The sequence below is a fragment of the Pleurodeles waltl genome, chromosome 6, assembly GCF_031143425.1.
Source record: "Pleurodeles waltl isolate 20211129_DDA chromosome 6, aPleWal1.hap1.20221129, whole genome shotgun sequence".
Taxonomy (NCBI): domain Eukaryota; kingdom Metazoa; phylum Chordata; class Amphibia; order Caudata; family Salamandridae; genus Pleurodeles; species Pleurodeles waltl.
In genome coordinates this window covers 427,366,038-427,384,942 of record NC_090445.1, presented here as the reverse complement: position 1 = coordinate 427,384,942, position 18,905 = coordinate 427,366,038, and the positions used below count along the sequence as shown (strand labels likewise).

At 47.2% G+C, this 18,905-nt stretch overlaps 1 protein-coding gene across 1 annotated transcript in view; it reads right to left on the bottom strand.

The window, feature by feature from the left end:
• Positions 1–2,917: 2,917 nt before the first annotated feature.
• The window catches only part of LOC138299836 (hatching enzyme 1.2-like), a 42,573-nt gene continuing 26,585 nt past the window's right edge, over positions 2,918–18,905 (bottom strand). Inside the window, exons 7-9 of the mRNA XM_069238434.1 lie at positions 6,834–6,915; positions 5,595–5,716; positions 2,918–3,093 (exon numbers count right to left, since the gene is read on the bottom strand). Coding sequence (XP_069094535.1) covers positions 3,062–3,093; positions 5,595–5,716; positions 6,834–6,915 — 236 coding nt within the window. The 3' untranslated portion in view covers positions 2,918–3,061. The remainder of the gene's footprint in view (positions 3,094–5,594; positions 5,717–6,833; positions 6,916–18,905) is intronic.

The following is an 18,905-nucleotide window of genomic DNA, read 5'->3' as shown; positions in this document are numbered from 1 at the left end:
GAGGGATGGGAACAATTGCAGGGAATGGAAGAGTGATCAGACTGGAAATGAGACATTGATAAGGAGGGTGAGAGTGATAGTGAGGATATCAGCCTGTCACTACCCGGGGTTAAAGGGTGGCTGTGTTAGAGAGGGTGAGAAAGATGAGGAGAGTGACAGGAATGGGAAGGGTGGTAGGAAATAGGAGTGTGGCATTATCTGGACAGTGACACAGAGGGCAAGGGTGACTGGAAGGAACTGGAATTGTGCAGAGATGGGAGTGTGACACTCACTGGCAAGGTGACAGGGACTGGTAAAGTGATAGAGACTCAGATGACAACATGGACGGTATGGGTAACAGGGAATGTGACCGCGGGAGGGACTAAAAGTCTAACATGGATAAGGAAGGTGACAGAGACTAGGAGTGTGAGAGACACAAGAGTGGAGACAGGGATAAGCAGGGTGACAGGGATTGGGAGTGTGTGAGATGGGGAGGGTGTCAGTGATGTGATTGGGATAGGGTTGCTTGGGAGTGTGGTTGGAATTGGGATGACAAAATGTGTCGGTAAAGTTATAAAGTAAAATTAAAAGGGTTACAGGGATTGCAAGAGTGGCAGGGACTGGGGATGTTTCAGACAAATACAGAAGAGGGGGGATGACACAATTTGGGGTAAGGTGGGGCTGGGACTCTGAAAGACAGTGAAGGTGATAACGGTAGGGAGAGTGGTAGGAACTGTGTGTACAGATGGGGAAGAGTGGCAGGGATCGGTGTGAAAGTGATTGGGATTGCAAGGTGACTGGGAGGGTGACAGGGATGTCGAGAGTGACAGGGATGAGGAGGGTAAGAAGACCCTGTAAGGTGATAAGGAGGGTAAGAAGGAATGAGAGCATAGAAATGGGGATGGTGACAGGGATGTGACTGTGATAGGCTTTGGGAGTGTGACAGCTATTGTGATGGTGACAGGGGACTGGGAGTGAGATGGGTCTCAGGGAGATGAGAGGGACTGGGAGGATAACAGGGACTGGGTTAAGAAAGTGACAAGCGAGGCAACAGGGACTGCAAGAGGGGAAGGGACTGTGATTGTCACTAAGACAGGTAAATGGACAGAGAGGGTGACAGGGAGGGTAAAATGGGTTATGGTGAGACTCAGTGTGTGAGAGAGACAGAAAGGTTGATAATCATAGCTCAAGAGATAGGTTTTGAGATTAAATAGGGATGGGAGTGGCAGGGATGTGAAGTGTGGCAGGGTTGGTCAGTATGGCAGTGATCGGAATGGTGTCAGGGATTGAAAAGTGACTGGCACTGGAAGAGGGTAGATTACTGTTACTTTCTGTTGTTCAATGCCAGTTTTCTCCATTTGCTGAAAGTCGCAGCAGCTCTGAGAAGAAAATCTTGAGCGCTGCCTCCGGTGACAGAAAGCCACGCAGAAGCTGCCTGTAGCCCATGAATGCTAAATATGATCACTTTGTCTCTGGGCACTCACCCCACAACTCTTTGCCACCTCATCCACTGCTCACCTCCTATGCACCTCGCCCCGCCTGATGCAGCCAACACCTGCTCCCACTGTAGATTTATCAACCAGGCTAGCCACATGCCCGCTAAGGCCCTCCCCTACTTATTAGCCAAAGCTCATCTTCACCCACCTCCAATCACTACCCAGCTGCCCCCACCTCCGTCATTACCCTCCCCACACACCCCATCCCACCCAGGAGTGCCCTTCTGGCTAATGCACAACTATCCACACTCCAGAAACAACTCACTCTCTGCCCACACCTCATTCACTAACCACCAGATTCTACACCCAAGGCTTTACTTTAGTCACTCACCTACCTCACCCCATAACCCACTTGCTTCCACATCCACTACCAGCCTTACCGCTACACCCTACCTCACCTCAGTCGCAATCCACCGACTCACCTCAGTCACTACTCACCTGTACCAAAATATATTCCTAGCCCCCTCTTTCTAGGTGGCTGGCTGCCACAACTCTATCCCCATATCAGTCACTAGCCTGTTGTCCCCACACCCTTTGCGGCCACCTCAGTCACAACCCGCCTGCTTCAATATTCCTGCCCACACCTCAGACACTGCCCACTCCAAGCCTCTACCCTAAACTCCGACCTCAGCAGCATAACTACCCTACCCCACCTTACCCAGTACACTCCTGCCCCCACCAGGGATACAATATTGCTGCCCCCACAAAGATTACAAAATCAAAGAGAGAAAATCATCCCAGCCCTGCCAGCCCCAGAGACACTATCGTGCAGCACGGGCTATACTTGTCACTGACTGCTTCCCTGTGCCCCCAATATCCCCAGATGTCACCCCTTTTCCACTCTTCTGGAGCCCCTCTACCCTAGAGGCCCCCAGATCACTGAACATCCAGCACTGCCCCATGCACCCTGGCCAGCCTGCTGTAACGTACACCAAAGGATATTTGCCTGACCCGTTTCCTAGGCGTCTCTTTTTGACTGGCAGCAACACCCTAGCCCAGGAGACACTACACCTGCTGCTCTGTCGTCTGCTCCCTGACACTACTTCTCAGTCCGCTGGCAGATCATGACGCCGCGTGCACCCTGCACCTGCTGTGGAATCCCAAAAAGACGAAATAAGGAATTGCTCAGCGTTTCCTTTAATGTACCAGCACTTAGTTTGCAAAATTTAACTCACAAACATAAGAACTGGGTCTACTTTTGGAAGCAAATTGCTTTCCTTTTAATCCAACGTGTAATATATTTTGTTTGAATGTACTCTTCAATGCAAACTTCCCACCAGCCCATAGGCAGCGCGGACCGGGAGACACCAGAACAAAATATAAGCCAGGGATTTGGCGAGAGGGTGGGGTATCTATCATCGCAACAGACGTTATACTAAAAGCAGTACTCGCATTGATATGTAGAGTATGCCTAAAACACGGGGAAGAAGACACAGACAACCTTTCCACGAGCCTGAAGACAGCTGTCCACAGAATTGTTTTTATTTAGAAATGTTGAGTTTGTGCGGAACAACAAAGGCAGCGTGTCAGCAGAAGCACAGCTCACTTCTTCGAAGCGCTTCTCCGTCTTTGGACATCAGCAGGCTTTAGAGCAGAGGTCTCGAATGCGTGCCTCGCGCTGGAAGAGGGAAGAACAGGCGGGTGAAAACGTTTACCACTCGCATCCTTTTGGCTTTTGTATAGTGAAAATATTTTTCTAAGCTTCAAGTCACAGCATAGACAGCAGCAGGACAACGTTCCCTCACATGCATAGACAGTATGGCACAGCACCAGCACTGCAGAGTTCCCCCGCACATACATCAGGTGTACGACAGGTGCCTTCCTCCTGCGCTCTGCATAGTAACAGCACAAGAGCAGCAGGGCACCACCCCTTTACACAGGGGAGAGGCCTGCTACATCCAGGAGTGATGCACACGCGGACGGAGAGGACCTAAATGATGTGCAGTAGCCGTTCAAGCACCCATCACAGTCACAGAAGAGTCACAGTACAAGCAGCAGCTGCAGACAGAAAGAAGAGTGAGAGCGCACGCAACAGTGCTCGCTTCCCTTGTGCACAATAGAACAGTCACAGTAGAAGCAGCAGCTGTAGACAGACAGAAGAGTGAGAGCGCAGGCAACAGTGCTCGCTTCCCTTGCGCACAATAGAACAGTCACAGTAGAAGCAGCAGGTGTAGACAGACAGATGAGTGAGAGTATAGGCAACAGTGCTCACTCATTCTGCTCATACAGAACAGTCACAGTACAAGCAGCAGCTGTGCACGCTTCTGTTAGACAGAATGGTGAGAGCACAGGCTACAATGCTGCCTTCCCTTATGCTCACACAGAACAGTCACAGTACAAGCAGCAGCAGCTGTGCAAGCTTCTATTACACAGACAGAACATTGAGAACACAGGCAACAGTGCTAGCTTCTCATGGGCTCACACAAAACACTCACCGTACACAGTACAAGCAGCAGATGTGCAAGCGTCTGTTGGACAGAAGAGTGGGAGAACAGGCAACAGTGCTCACATCCCCTGCGCACACACAGAGCAGTCACAGCACAAGCAGCAGCTGTACAAGCGTCTGATAGACAGAACAGTGAGAGCACAGGCAACAGTGCTCGCTTCCCTTGCGCACACACAAAACTGATACTGGCGAGTCAGATTTATACGTCTTCATAAGATGCTGTGCGGTGTCTGGAGACAGATTATGGAGCTGACTCAGTAGGTGAGTGGGAGTTAGTTATAGTAGCTAAGCATAAATGTATTAACTTGAAAGGAGGTGAGAATTTGGATAATTTTGATGATATAGTGGTTGACTAAGCTGTGTTGAGTAGAAGGGAACTGTAGAACCAAACTGTAGATGTTTGAGAGTTCTTTAATTATTTAGAATTTGTATTTTTGCCTATTGCTACTAATGGGTAGGCGGTTGGTGTAGTAATCCTTGTGTGCAGTGTCAATGGCGTTCTTTTGTAGAAAAGAGATCTCCTTTTATGGTGTAATTTGAGATCAAGGGAACCGTGTGGATGCAAATTGAGTTCTTTCTGTCTGACCTAAGTTTCAGGTTATGTAGTGGCTGAGTAACCCGTGGTGAGCATTTGTCTTTACCTCTGTCATTGCAATGGTCCAATGGATATGATTGGACTAGCTGAAGTTTGTACAATAAAAGATAGGTGGAGCAGGGAAGGATATTACTAATCTTGTGCCAGCATCGATAGGAGATCCACTGTGTACAGTGTGAGGCACAGTTGGCAAGTTGTGAACAACCCCTGAAGGAATACTTGAAACTCAAACACCCCCAGGGAACCCCCAGGGAACCATGTCGGTAATGAGACAATCTGTGACCGCGTGTGGGACTCACAAGACTAAGGTGTTTCTTTTGAGAAGGATTCATAGCTTCTTCATTTTAGAACTGAACACCAGGGTGTGTATCATATAAATAGTTTTAGGTCTAGGCAAGGGGTGAGGCCGTGCAATGCTCCCTAGATGTGACTGTTTGAAGCATCACTGCCCATAGCATACTCCAGGAAGTCCTTGCCTCAGAAGAACGACAGTGGAAACAACTGTTTAGCTCTTGTGCTCGGGAATTAAGTTGCTTCAGTTTAAAACTAGCAGTTAGCATAAAAGAGGACCCACTGCTCTAACCATAAACGTACGTGCACTTCAACGCAAATACAAAACAAAAGAAATGCTCCTCAACACAGCAAGCATATGTGAAACCTTCCCTAGATTCCTGCCTTGCTGTAATCCCAAATCAATATTTTTACAAACTACCACTGCAGGAAGAGGCGATTACAAACAAAGATTTCCGTACTTTAACAAGATCATTTGGAATCATGTTCCAAATGCAGGGGGAAGCAGAGTATAAATTCAAGGAAGACACAGCATTAGGTTAGTTCAGAGCTGAAAGGTCATGCAAAATGTGAACATTGCTCTATAAATAAAACATAAGGCAACATAACGTATGTTATTAGCACCAGGTGACAATGCTGGAGCACTGATATTATAATACTGAGGTATGAAGAGGTCACACTCCCTGGCTGCCACCAGGTATTACAGTAGTCCCCACACCTTCCCATAAATTACAACGCAACATACACTACTTGTAGTGACTCACTCATGACGCACTTGTTTACTTACAGCAATATAACATGTTGATCTTTGTGATGTCGGTTTCGGTAAACTGGCGAGACTGCCCAATAGGAACATTAGGATCGGGCTTGGGCAGAATGGTGGGACTCCCATTGCGCGAGAAGGCATTCCTGTAATGAAACACAAGTGTGAGCAGATGCAGGGTAATCTTCTGCTATTGTGCATAGTTAGCACACAGACAATGTCCCTCTGTGAAACCTCAAAGTGAGAAGTCAGTGTCGTCCTGCACGAACAGTATTTGACAAAAGGCCGCACGTTGAGGGCAGCCTGTGAGCTACAGTCAAATGTTAGTTTCCATTAACCATTAAAAACAAAGTGTTAAATCTTAGGAGCTAAATACATCTCCATAGCCTAGAGCGAGATCTTCACACTGATTTCAAGACGGGGCACAACCTTCTACATCCAGTAGGAGGGTGTCCACACAACCTGATCGCAAATATGACTATCTTTAGACAAAACTTGGTTTCTCTTCAGCAAAGCATAATATTGGCCACTCTTTTTAGCAGGCTTTATATTGATTTCGTCTTTGATTTACCTGAGATTGTACTTCCCGTGACACTGTCTGTGTCGTTTTTTGTAACAATGCAATGGTTTGTGCCTGAATTGTCAAAAGTCAGAAATTTATGTCGCTATCTATCTGGTGACAACCTGAGGTCAAACAAAGTCAAGGTTTTAAGAAAATGAAAATGTGAAGACAGAATGTGTTTATATCCCTGAGAGAGAGACCGGTTTTCTCAGTGTCCTTAGTCCTCAGGGACTATAAGATTAATGTTTCCAGTGTTCTTTCTTGTCCTCAGGAGCTGTGGGCTACGCTGGGGATGTGGAATGATACATGACACTGGGCTCATTTATTCATTGTTTACTCGTATACAAGCTTAGTATATTGCAGGTGCACCAAAGCAAAAGTGACTTTTTACGGCATAAACCCCAAGCCCTCTTTTTTGTAAAACCCAGTTGTGACATTTAACAAGCCTGCGTTACACTTCATTACCACACTTTATCTGTGCGGCCTGGGAATGTCAGAATGGCAGTGAATAATAGGAGCATTGGTGTAGTTGTACTGGTCAAGCAAGGCGTATGCAAGTGATAACGAGAGTAGCCATCAGATGTCATATCTAACCCAACAGTCCCAAGATCTGATCAATCATTTAGGCAGTATTTCATGAAGCACGAACTGCTGTTCTCTGTTAAGCAAAGGCATCTCAAATTTTGTTTCACAAAACGTACCTTGAGTAGTGCATAATTGAAGCATAGTCATAACGTGTACCAAGGTTATTGGTGTTCACCTTCCGAAAATTATGTTCCATGCCTAGGAAAAATAATTATAAGCAATTATTGTCCATCTTCTTAAAATACAGGACAGGTTGATCAAGTCTCCGGTTCCGTTTCCCATAAAACCATGACAAATAATACATGAAGGTACTAATAAGAACTGATTCCACACTGCATGTACTGAGGAATGGGACAAGGAACGCCGGGTGAGGAGGTCTCTCGTTCTCAAGACAACTGAAGTCTCCTCTGAAACAACTGAAGGTCCTGTGCAAATAGAAGTCACCCGTGGTCCCCTTAATGTGGAAGAACGTGGGAGAAACAGACAGAACAAGGGCTCTCTTTGTATTGTGGGTACCATCTTTCTGTGAACACCTTAATAATCTTTCTGCCAGGTGCTGTTTTATATTTTGGCATCCTGACCAGTGCTTCGTTTCTGTTCATCAAGAAATTCTGGAGAACAATAGTGTGGTGTCTGAAGAGGGTCGCCCTAATCACCCTTCCAGCTTAAAAAGGAATGAACACTCCTGGATCTGGAAGAATTTCTGAAGGAAGGAAGTAAGGAAACTAAGGGGCATATTTCTAAGAAAGTGGTGCATCGCTAGGAAGTGGACCCGATCCGCCACTTTTCTTGCATAGCCCAATATAAAAGAAATTGTATATTTACATATTTACAATACGGCACACCATGGCAGTCGTTAGGACAATAGCATCAACATTTTTTACGCTACTGTAGAGCTTTGCTGCACTAGCATCAAAAGTTTTGATGCATGTGCAGCAAAGCACAGGGAGGCCCATTCGTTAAAATTGGTGTGTCATTTTAACGCCTGCTCTGAGCAGGCATTAAAAATTATGGAAAAAAGGGTGCAGGAAAATGTTGTAAATTTCACTGTGCCATTTTTTTGGGCCTCCCTGCGTGGGAATGCCCACCTTGCATACATTATGCCTGGGGCAAGAATAATATTGTGCAAGGGCTTACAAAGTGGGGCAATGTAAGCATTGCGCCACTTTGTAAATACGATACAAGAAAAAGGCCTCCTTAGCGTAAAAGAAAATTACGCTAGGGAGGCGCAAGGTGGCGCTAGGGGCTTGTAAATATGCCCCAAAGAGTATTCTGACTGAAGCCCAACTCAGCAAGAATAGTGACTGAGACCCTGGTCCTGAAAATGACAGTGTCTCTCCGTAGCAAGTAAAAACCAAAACAAGAAAAAGAAGTTTGCAATACAGATCAATGTTGATAGTCTATCAGCAAGCTTCATAGATTTGAATACAGAAAACCCTGATTTCTTGAGACATCCTACCAATCAGGAACTTTAGACTTCATTGCCCACAAGCCCCAGCTCAGGCGGAGGAGAGGCAGCTGGGCCACACAGCATCATGATGTATAAAGCGCTCTGTTTTCCCCGTGGTGTAGGATGCACCAAACAGGAGCTTTGGACTTCATTGCCCACAAGCCCCAGCCCAGGAGAAGGAGGGGTTGCTGGGCCACACAGCAGCAAGCTAAAAAGCGCTCTGGTTTCCCTTAGCGTGGAATGCAACCGGCCAAGAGTGGGCCCGTCGGCACCCATCTACGCCCGGCCAAGGCCTGGGCTGGTACCAACGCTCCCATCCCGGTGGCCTTAGGATTCCTGACTTACTTCCCCAATAAAAACATTTAAGAACCCCTTCCTTGCATATACAATCAGAGGTCCAGTGGGGTGCTTCTATTTCTTGTTTGACTGATTAGGGACTCATTTTGGTGTTTATTTCCTGCTCTCTTCATTTTTGTCACTCTGCCTAGAGATCTGTTTGACTACAGTAGGTATCATGGGGAAGCAGAATGTCCTCAGCTCAAAGGCGAGTATAGAACCACATGTCAACACTATGGATACTTTTTGGGCCGTGCAGTGGGTTTTTATCAGAAATGGACCTAGTTGAAAGGCGCCATTCCTTGGATAGAGGATACTTGACTCTTTCTCTGATTTCTGACATCTGTTGTATCAATTTCCCAAGACTGGCAGGTAGCTTGGGTGAGTGAGTCTAACGCCATCACCGAGGTAGTGACCACTGCGCCGGCACGATCTAGCTAAAAAAGGGTGCACATTAGCACTCTAGCTGCCAAGCATAAAAGGAAAACGAAGTATGTATCTTCTCATTGTGAGGTTATTCCCTGTAGTAGCAATGTACCTATTTTGGTGGCGCCAACATGATTCTTAGAAAATACAGGTAATCAAAATACAAAAAATTGGCATCCTTTACTTCAGAAACTCAACGCTATTTTCAATAAGTGTCTCAGCCCCTTAGTGGATAGAATTGTGTCTCTGGAATCAGAGATTTGTACGTTTTCCAAACCTGGTCCAACTATGGAGACTCTCAATTCACCTGATGGTTTGTCGTCAGCATCAAGGATTCCGAAAAATAGGCCAATTATGTGCCCTGGCTGTGCTTCAGATTCCCTTGCTTTGCCACCAAATGCCACCCCAATAGTTTCGTTATGGAACCATCCACCATTTTGTAACTCCATCGCAGCATTGTGTGCACCTAACCATCTTAATCATGTTTCCTCTGGCACTACCGGCCAAGACAACTCTGCTAATTTTTCCTGCGTGAACCTTCCCCCTGAAAGCTGTCCATTTGTTGTGGTTCTGACAAATGTTCCGAAATTAGCTGCCACAACAGTTTAATCCAATTTTCAGTTAAAATGCAAAGCATGCCACTGTCTTACCTGGCACACTAATTTTAATGTCCGGGATGATGACAATGTCTTACCTGTGCACAGAGCTGATTGGATTGGGTTATCTACAAAGTCATATTGTGGCAACTGAGTTATTATCAATTTCAGATACCCCAACTTAACTAGATCAGTACTCTCGTCAAATCTGTCTTGGGCTCCTGAGGAAGAGAACATAGCTATTATACCTCTTGGCTTTTTTATAAACATTTAATACCCAAGCAAGCTGCTACTAATCAGTGTCATAAACTACTTGTTCTACTCAAGGAGAGACCAGTATTTCTTGTAACCAATATAAAGCACTAACAGAGTGTAGGAACATGGATTGACATCCAAGGTCATCATGAACCGCATCTAAAGCTTTTTGTCCAGTTTGTCAATTGAGCATTCAAGCTAAAATCCTGCCTCTGAGCAGTGTTTCAACAGATACTCATGCCACCCTGTCTTTACCCCAATGTGAGCTCCAACCAGCCTTTAAAGCATCTGTTGCTCCTGCTCCATCTAGTTTGTCCATGGTTAGTTTTTGGCTTCCTTTAAAGCTGACCAGTTAGAAAATTGCAGGCTTTAAGGCTAAAATGGGATTGGCTTATCTACATGCACAAGTTCAATTTTATTATGCCTCAAGAAACCTGGCTAATGGACATATTTACTTCAGATTGCTTTCAAAGCTTCTTTGTTCCTGCAATTATATCGAAAAGGGCAGAGCTTGGGGTGGCTTATTAACCTTTGTCTGTAAATTTATGGACGATCTAATTATCCCAACTAACCATACTTTTTTTTAACACTTTTGTTTTATTGATATTTCAAAAGTTACTGCATAACATACAGTGTGACCAATCGAGGACATCATATGGGAATAGGCAGTCAGATTTTAAAGCTGGATTCATACTACATGCATTTTGTTACATCGTACTGGGTAGGGTCTCCCTGACCAACACATCGTACTTTTTGATTAACATCACGGAGTAGTCCCATTAACTGAAAAACGGGCACGCTAGGGCCGTCAACAGGGTTGGGGCGTTGGGGCCTCCCATTGCCATTCAATACTGTATACCAAAAGGAGAAATAAACAAGTGTGCTAAAGTTTCTTAACATCAACCATTAACCAGCTGAAAGCCCTGCCCAAATATATGCCTCCTGCGAGTGCAGGGAGGGCCTATGCCCACTGACTGGGCCACGGATCCCCCATAGTGGTGATCCCCTGCCCGGGGGGCGTTGTCAGGAGGGGAGAACTAGGGGGGGGGGGGGACAGAGCGTCATGCCTCTGCAACCGTGCGTGTCACACTTGGATTTACATGTGTCCCTCTAGTGTCACATTATGGAGATGTGGGATCATTCTGTGTATCCCCAATGGACGTTACGACTAGGTCAGCTGCGACCACGTCTAGTGTCTCCCATGTCTCAATCACTTCTGTTCATGGGGGTGCTATGGGTCTAGGTCTGATTCCTCTCAATTCTTCTCTCCGCAGTGCCCTCTCCTCGGCCCGTGTACAATTTGTGACATCTGCCACCCATGATTCCAGCAGAGGTCCGAGTTTGTGCTTCCAGGCCACTGCCACCCTTCCCCGTGCCAGAACCAGGGCTAAATCTATGAACCTGTTGCCCACTTTCTTAGGAGTCCGTCTGTCAAAGATGCCCAGCAGACATAGCGCTAGTGTATTCTCCAGTTGTCTGTTTAGGCTACCATTAATCCTGTAAACTGTCTTGTCACAACAGTGTTGCAGGTTGGGGCACCTCCATGTCATGTGGCAGAAGTTTGCGTCAAGCAACTGGCAGCGGAGGCAGGCCCCGACATCACCCCACCCCCATATATGAGGTTAATTCTATGTGTGGTGAGATAGGTCCTGTGGGTTTAATTGTATTGTATGTATTTCAGGCGGGTGTTGCGCAATATCTTATGTGTGTAGGCGAGGACCCTTGACCATTCAAGGTCTGACAGCCCCCTCTCTAGGTCTAGTTCCCAATTATGTCATAGGTTTCCCAGTGACCAGTCCATCATCTCATTCAGTGCCCGGTATATCCAAGGGACCAAGTGTGATCCCGCACCAACATGGTCTGGAGGACAACAGTCCTGTGGGGTTCCTACACGCCGATGTGTCAGAGTTCCCGTACGGTCCACACCACAGATACATACCTCAAATATTGCCCTGGTGGCAATCCCATCCGGCCCATCAGGTCATCAAATGGTGCCAATACACCTTCCTGGTAACAGTCACCCAGGGTCAGAAAGCCCGCATCTGTCCAGGGTTCCATTTTCCCAGCTGTAAAGCAGGAATAAGGATCCCCATGAGGTAGGCCAATTAACGGTATTGTCGGGGAATATGCTGTGGTTATGTGTGTTTTCTTAAGGGCCACGCGGTGTCACTCCCCATCCCACAGTAGCTCCCGCAGGAGCACATCCAATGCCTTGAACCAGAATCCCGGTAGGACCACTAGCAGATTAGTAGAATAATACAAAAGCTTAGGGAGAATTGCCGTCTTGTATAGGGATATTTGTGCTATAATGGGGATCTTTAGGGAGCACCAGAAAGCCACCGCCATCTTCAGCCAGTGCATGCCGCCCCCAGGTTGCCCGCTTGGAGTTCCTCCAGGCCATGGTATATTTGGATACCTAGGTAACAGAATGTGCGCAAAGCCCAAGACAGGTTGTCAGGACATGAAAGAAAACGGGAAATGCCTTCCACCTTCGGGAAGACACAGGTTTTTTGCTGGTTCACGCAGAGTCAGGAGTATCTCCCAAATTCCTCCAATAGTTGGAACACCGGGGGCAACATGGCCTCTCCGTCTCTCAGGTAGACAAGGAGGTCATCTCTATACAGGGAGATGACGTGTGGTGTCCCTCCTTTCAGCACCCCCCATGCTTGACCTTGTGCTTTGAACTTCGCCACCAGTGGTTCTATGGTTATGGTGAACAATAAGGGAGATAGTGGGTAACCCTGTCTACTTCCAGAGTAGATTTCATAGCTGTCCGAGACTGTTCGACCGGTTTTCACTCTAGTCATAGGGTGGGTGTACAGCAGATTGATCCATCTTACCCTCCGGTGACCGAGCCCCATCTGCAGCAATGTGGCCTTCAAATAATCCCAATGGACCGTGTAGAAGGGCTTTTGTAGGTCTACTGACACTGTGCATGTCATCGTATAGCAGGGAGTATAGTCTCTGCAAATTTTGAGATGTGCTGCGGGAGGGTATGAACCCATTCTGGTAGTCATGGATTAGCGTTTGCATGTGCAGCACCAATCTAGTGGCCAGGGTCTTACTGAGCCCTTTAAAGTCAGTGTTCAGCATAGAAAGCGGCCTGAAGTCAGAGACCATCGCATCGAGGCTCTTGCCCTCAAAAAGAGGCACCACCAGGGCCTCCCTGGTCGAAGGAGGCAACACTCCATTCTTAAATGCCTCAGAAATACATTTCTGTAAGCTTGGGTGACAATTCTCCCAGGAACCATTTATAAAATTCTAGTGGAAGTCCATCTGTTCCTGGTGTCTTCCCAGATGCCTGGGACTTGACAGCAGCCTTAACCTCCTGGACAGCTATCGGGTCACCTAGGGTCTCCTGTTCTGTTCCTGCCATTGTCGACCGTGGTAGAGCCTCCAGGAAATCGCCCAGTACTGTCCAGAAGCCCCTTCGGGGGAGGGCTGTACAGGGTCATGTAATAGGATTGAATCTCTTCATTAATTCATGTGGGTGAGAAGAGAGTTACTCCCTCTTGGGTTGTCAGATGGGTGATGGGTGTGCCCCTGCCTTCAGGGCAAATCAGCAGGCCAGGAGTTTACCTGCTCTGCGCTCTTCCTCATGTGCCCTGGATGTATATATCTTATAATAATGGCAGCTGAGGTTTTCCATTGCCTCGTTGTGGAGGTCACAGGTTTCTAACAGATGTTTTTGGGCATCCGTTTCTGTGCCAGGGCAATACCCCATTAATGTAGATCAGCTTCAAGGTGTGCAAGGCCTAACACTAGATCTCTTCTAATCCCTACCGTTTGTCCTAGGCAATGTCCCCTCACCACTACCTTGAGGGATTCCCACTCAATTCCCCTAATTGAGTCCGTTTCTTGGTTGGAGGCGAGATACTCCGTTACCCTAGATGCCAAGATGTCCAGGAAGACCTCGTCCTTCATCATCACAGAGTATAAATGCCATGTTGGGATGGGAGGGTGTTTTTCAGCTGTTTGCAGCATCACGTTTAGCGGGCTGTGGTCGGACACAGTACGTCCCAGATATTCTGAGTGTGTGAGCGAACTGCTGAGGGACACAGAGCATACAACACAATCTATTCTGGTATGCACTTGATAAAGGTGAGAGTAAAAGGAATAATCCGTACTAAGTGGGTGCTGGGTATGCCAGATGTCCTCCATATCCCACTGTGATAGCCATGTTGGTAGTCCTACCTCAACACTAACGGTTGCCGCACCCCACAGAGGTGGGAGCAAGTGGTCCATCTCTGGGTCAAGTACACCATTAAAGGCCCCATCTGGAAAGTGAGCCAGTTGCATTGATAGGGAATGGAGGAATGGGAGTTGTTCCTGGTTCGGGATATAAATGCTCTCCAGCACTACAGTCCTGCCGCTAAGCCACCCCTCCACCAACACATATCGTCCATCCTTGTCCACTTTCACCGCAGAGGCCTCGAAGGGCACTCCCGCTCTCTCCCATACCCGTGTGTAGGCAGAGTATGTTGTAGCATACACTTGTCCTCGCCAGCATCTGCAGACACTATCCTCTTCAGATTTTAAAAGGTGGGATTCCTGCAACATAGAGATTTTAACCCTTGTCTCTTAATGAATTGTAGGATTTTGTTGCGTTTAGATGGTGAGCCCAACCCTCGGACTTTCCAGGTCATCAACGTAAGGGCTCCATATGTGCCTGTCATGGATTCTCAGTGGAACCCCCATCCAGGCGCCCGCCACCACCCCACCCACCCCAGCAGCACAGAAGCATTGCATCATCGTACCAAATACAGACCTGGGCATCAGCAACAATAACACAAGTAATACAAGTAAGCCCCAGCTCCCCTTCCCCAGGACAGCACAGCAATGCCTGGCCACCCAAACCATCAAAAGGAATAGTTGTGAGTTCAGTACTAACACCTCTCCAGCCAGCCCGGTAGATGATTGGTGGGGTAGGTTCTCCGTGTATCTACTGTACACCAATCAGAGTCATCCAGACCGGCCTGGACATGTTGCCAATCAGCATCTTCAAGCACAAAATCAGACTAGTGGCGCAGGAGTGGTGGTAGTTATTTAAGATCACTCGCCATTTGGGGCGTCACATATGGTGCACCCTCCTGGGCGCTAACCACGAAATCTAGGTTGGACATGTTGTCAGATTCAGGGAAATCTGTGGTGTCGCCTTCCTCCTTGCTGGAATGGCTGGATTCTGGGAAGGACACCGCAGCCGGGAGAGCCGCCCTCTTTTCCTGGTTCACTTGTTGAGGTGTGGGTTTTGTCATTCCCTCTTCCCGGTCCCTCGAGCGTCTTCTTTTCCTGCAGCGTTGGGGCGCCTGAGGCCAGTTGAACCTTGGTCTATCAGTCCCGGATGTGTGTGATTCCAGCCAGGTCCAGGCTTCCTCAGGGGTCTGGCAGAAGTGCGTATGACCATCAAGCATGATTTTAAGTTTTGAAGGAAACAATATTGAGTATCGAATCCACTCTGCATGCAACGCCTTCTTCACCTCCATGTAAGATGCCCTCTTAGCCTGCACTGCCACCGTAAAATCAGGGAACATGTTGACCTTCCCGTTTTCCACCATGAAGGGGCCTGCCTCTCTCTCTCTGCAATAACGTGTCCCAGTTGAGGTGGTGCAGGAGCCTGGCCACCACTGGCCTAGGTTGCCTCCCGGGCGCCGGCCCGGGACCCTGTGCGCCCTCTCCAGGGCAAAGAATTGTGTGCAGAGAACACTCAACGCACTGTAAGGGTCCCGAGGGTGGGATGGAGCGCTACCCCACAGGGGTGTTAAAGTCCCAACAACAGTCCAATGTCCACTCTCTCTGATAGGGGGGAGAGGGGTCCCCCACAACTTGCAGGCACAGCACTGAGTAAGGCAGGTCCACAGAGTCAGCAGGCGCAGTGCGGCACGGGGGGACAAGCACAAGGACTTCCAGGCCTGCCCAGTCTCACCCGCACCGTGGCCATTCCTCATCTCATAGCGCAGTCCCTCGTACAGGAGCTCTCGGCCACCAAGCAGCCAGCCAGGGCCCACTCCGCTCCTCTGGCCACTCCGGCCACTGTTTCCACGTCGCGCCTCTTAACCTGCACTGCCATCGTAAAATCAGGGAACATGCTGACCTTTCCGTTTTCCACCACGAAGGGGCCTGCCTCTCACGCTCTCTGCAATACCGTGTAATAAGGTGGCCTCCCAGGTACCAGATTCCGGGCCGGGACCCTGTGCGCCCTCTCCAGGGCAAAGAATTGTGAGAGTCAGCGGGGTCACTCCACGCCGCTCCCAGGGCAGCACCACGCCCTCCGCAATACGAGCTCCCAGCACCTGGTTGTGTCGCTTTGCTCGTTTTGCCCAGGATAAGTGTGGGCCGGTCAGGAGCTGCAGTATCACTCTGCTGCCATTTTCGACGGCTAGCTACAGCCCTCCCCCAACTAACCATACTTAATTAATCATACTAATATTCAAATCTTATCGGTGTTTTGTTCTGCTAAGTTTAACTTTTTATTGTGAATTTCTATAATGCTGTTTCCACAATTGATAAAGGTCTGTAACATTGATAACTTGCTTTCTGTTTACAGTGTCTACAAGATAGGGAGTTTCCTCTGTTAGGGGGCCTAAATGGTATTCTTGGTGGTGACTTAAATGCTAAAATTAGGCCATAGCATAAGATTGCCTTCACCCTTTGATGTATCCCAGGTGGGACCCCTGATTTCCAAAGCTGATCATAGGGATCAGCAACTTATCTTTTCTGAATAAAGTTGACTTAGTCACTGCCATTGAACTCATTGGTGACAACCATAAACAGCTTCCCACCTTAACTGGATGGGGCAGAGGATCAATCATTGATTATTTCTTTGTCTCCCCCTCCATAGGTGAGTTTAAGCATTCTGTTACTGTCTCGCTAAGCTCGTATAGCGTATTGCCAGCCCCCTCCGTAGTACCAGTAAACCTGTTACTGTTGACAACCCGAGACACCTAACTGTGATCAGCAGAGGGCTATGGTTAAGATGGCACAAGGTGAACATTGCTGCACTACTGGTTACGTTTTTTTTTCTTTAATTACCTTCTATCATAACATCAGCCTAGCAAGATGGCAGTGGATGCCTTTGTGCCACTGAACACCACAATTTAAAACTTGTCTCTTGTGTCCAGCAAAAGTGTATACACAATCAAATCCTGGATAGTTCACAGATTATTCTATGGTGGCCCACAAGAGGCTTCAGGATGCACTAAATTGTACCCAAAGTGTTATTGCCTTAACAGCCATGCAAAAGTCAGAATTTAAATCTGTCATTTAATTAAGCAAGCTTGCATCTAAAAATTTGCTATGGCACCGTTTGATAGAGTCACCACAAATTAAAGACACCAAGGCTTTTCGAGACTCATCAATTAGCCATGCCCATTGGAGGAAGGGATCAGGGGTTTAGGAACCAACACCAGTGCTGATAAATGTGTTGCACACTTTAAAACAATTTATACAAATTCGAGTTCCCCCTCCTCCTGTTTCCCTGTATATCAACCTGTGTTCCCCCTGAAAATTAGGTTTAGTCTAGACGATGTTTTACAGGCAATTAATGTCAGCCCTACACAGAAACCCCCTGGAACCGATGGAGTCCATATGGACTCGTATAAGAGGGACCCTGATTTGTGGGCCCAAATTCTTACCAACATTTTAAATTGTTCTGTTGTTAGGAGCCTCCCGAGATCTTGGCATACTGCTGTAATTGTCCCTACTTTTAAAAAGGGGTCTAGGCACAACCCACGGTGTTACTTACCAATTTCCATCTTAGAGTCCACAGTCAAAATCATGGGACGGATTGTGTTGAGCACGAGCGAGGAATAGGTTGAGAAAGGAAGTGTTATTCCGCCCGTCCAATGGGGGGTTAGAGCAGGCACTGGCGCTGCTCAACATTGTCTCAACCTTTATTTAAATATCAACAAATATACGACCGCCAAATGCGAGGTTATATCTCTCATTCATGGATTTGATTAGCGTTCTGACAGAGTGAATCCTAGTGAATTGTGGAGCATTCTGGGAGAGCTGGGACTATATCAGGACCTTGTTGACTTCCAGAAGGCTCCGCACTGGGGGATTGGTGCCTCTGTAAGGTTTAGATCATGTGGGGAACGCACTTACTCTTTTGCTTTAGAACATGGTGTGACATAAGGTTGTGTCTTTGCACCCATTTCATTTTTGCTTTACATTAATGAATTAAATGCCTGTTTGCAAATTGAGGGAAAAGATCTGCCAAAGGTAAACGCTGTGACTGTCCCAGCTCTGCTTTATGCTGACAACGCTGTCTTGCTCTCTCGTACCCCAAATGACCTAAGAGCTTTACTTGATAGTTTTGTAAAATGTATGGATGACCTAGATCTTGAAACAAACATTACAAAAACAAAATCTATGGTGTGCGGGTCACAGACATTGAAAATAGGTACTGACCCCTGAAGTGGCGCTCTATTAAGAGGGTCAACAGTTTCCCTTATCTGGGTTGTTTTGATTCTCAGTCCACATGGTTGGCATGTGCTGCGCATCGACGTCAACGTTATATAAACAAGCAATGGGAGCACTTTTTGAAATTACCAAAAAAGTGGAAAACAAGCCAGTCATGCCCCTCTCAGAAGTTTATGACTGTAAATGGCTGCCTGTTCTAAGGTATGGGGACCGAGTCTGGGGTTGTACTAATATTTCTAATCAGCAAGTCGAAGAAAATTGATTCTGTAGGTAATTGTTAGGCCTCCCCTGACCGAACCCTCTTTTCTTTTTGCATGAGGAACTTGGTATGCTCTATGTGGAAGATATGGTTAAAGTGGCACCCCTACTACTGCGGGTCTCTGTATTGTCTAATAAACATACCCGTCTTAACAGGGCTATTATTTTAGTTTGCCTGGCATGTCATAAAGGTCATTGCGAAAGCAATAGGCAAACCTGATTTCTTTAGTCTCCCCACCTGTTGTCTGAGACAGGTATTGTTCGAGTTAAGAAACAGTTTTTATCATTTTGTACGGCCTCTAGAGAACAAGTGGAACTGATTAAACCGATGCTACAGGACAACGTTATTGTTAAACTTCTCAAAAATGTGAATAATTTTTAACATGGACTAAGAACTCTTGGGAAACTGTTGCTTAAATTTCGGCCGGAGACCGTCAGATCTTACC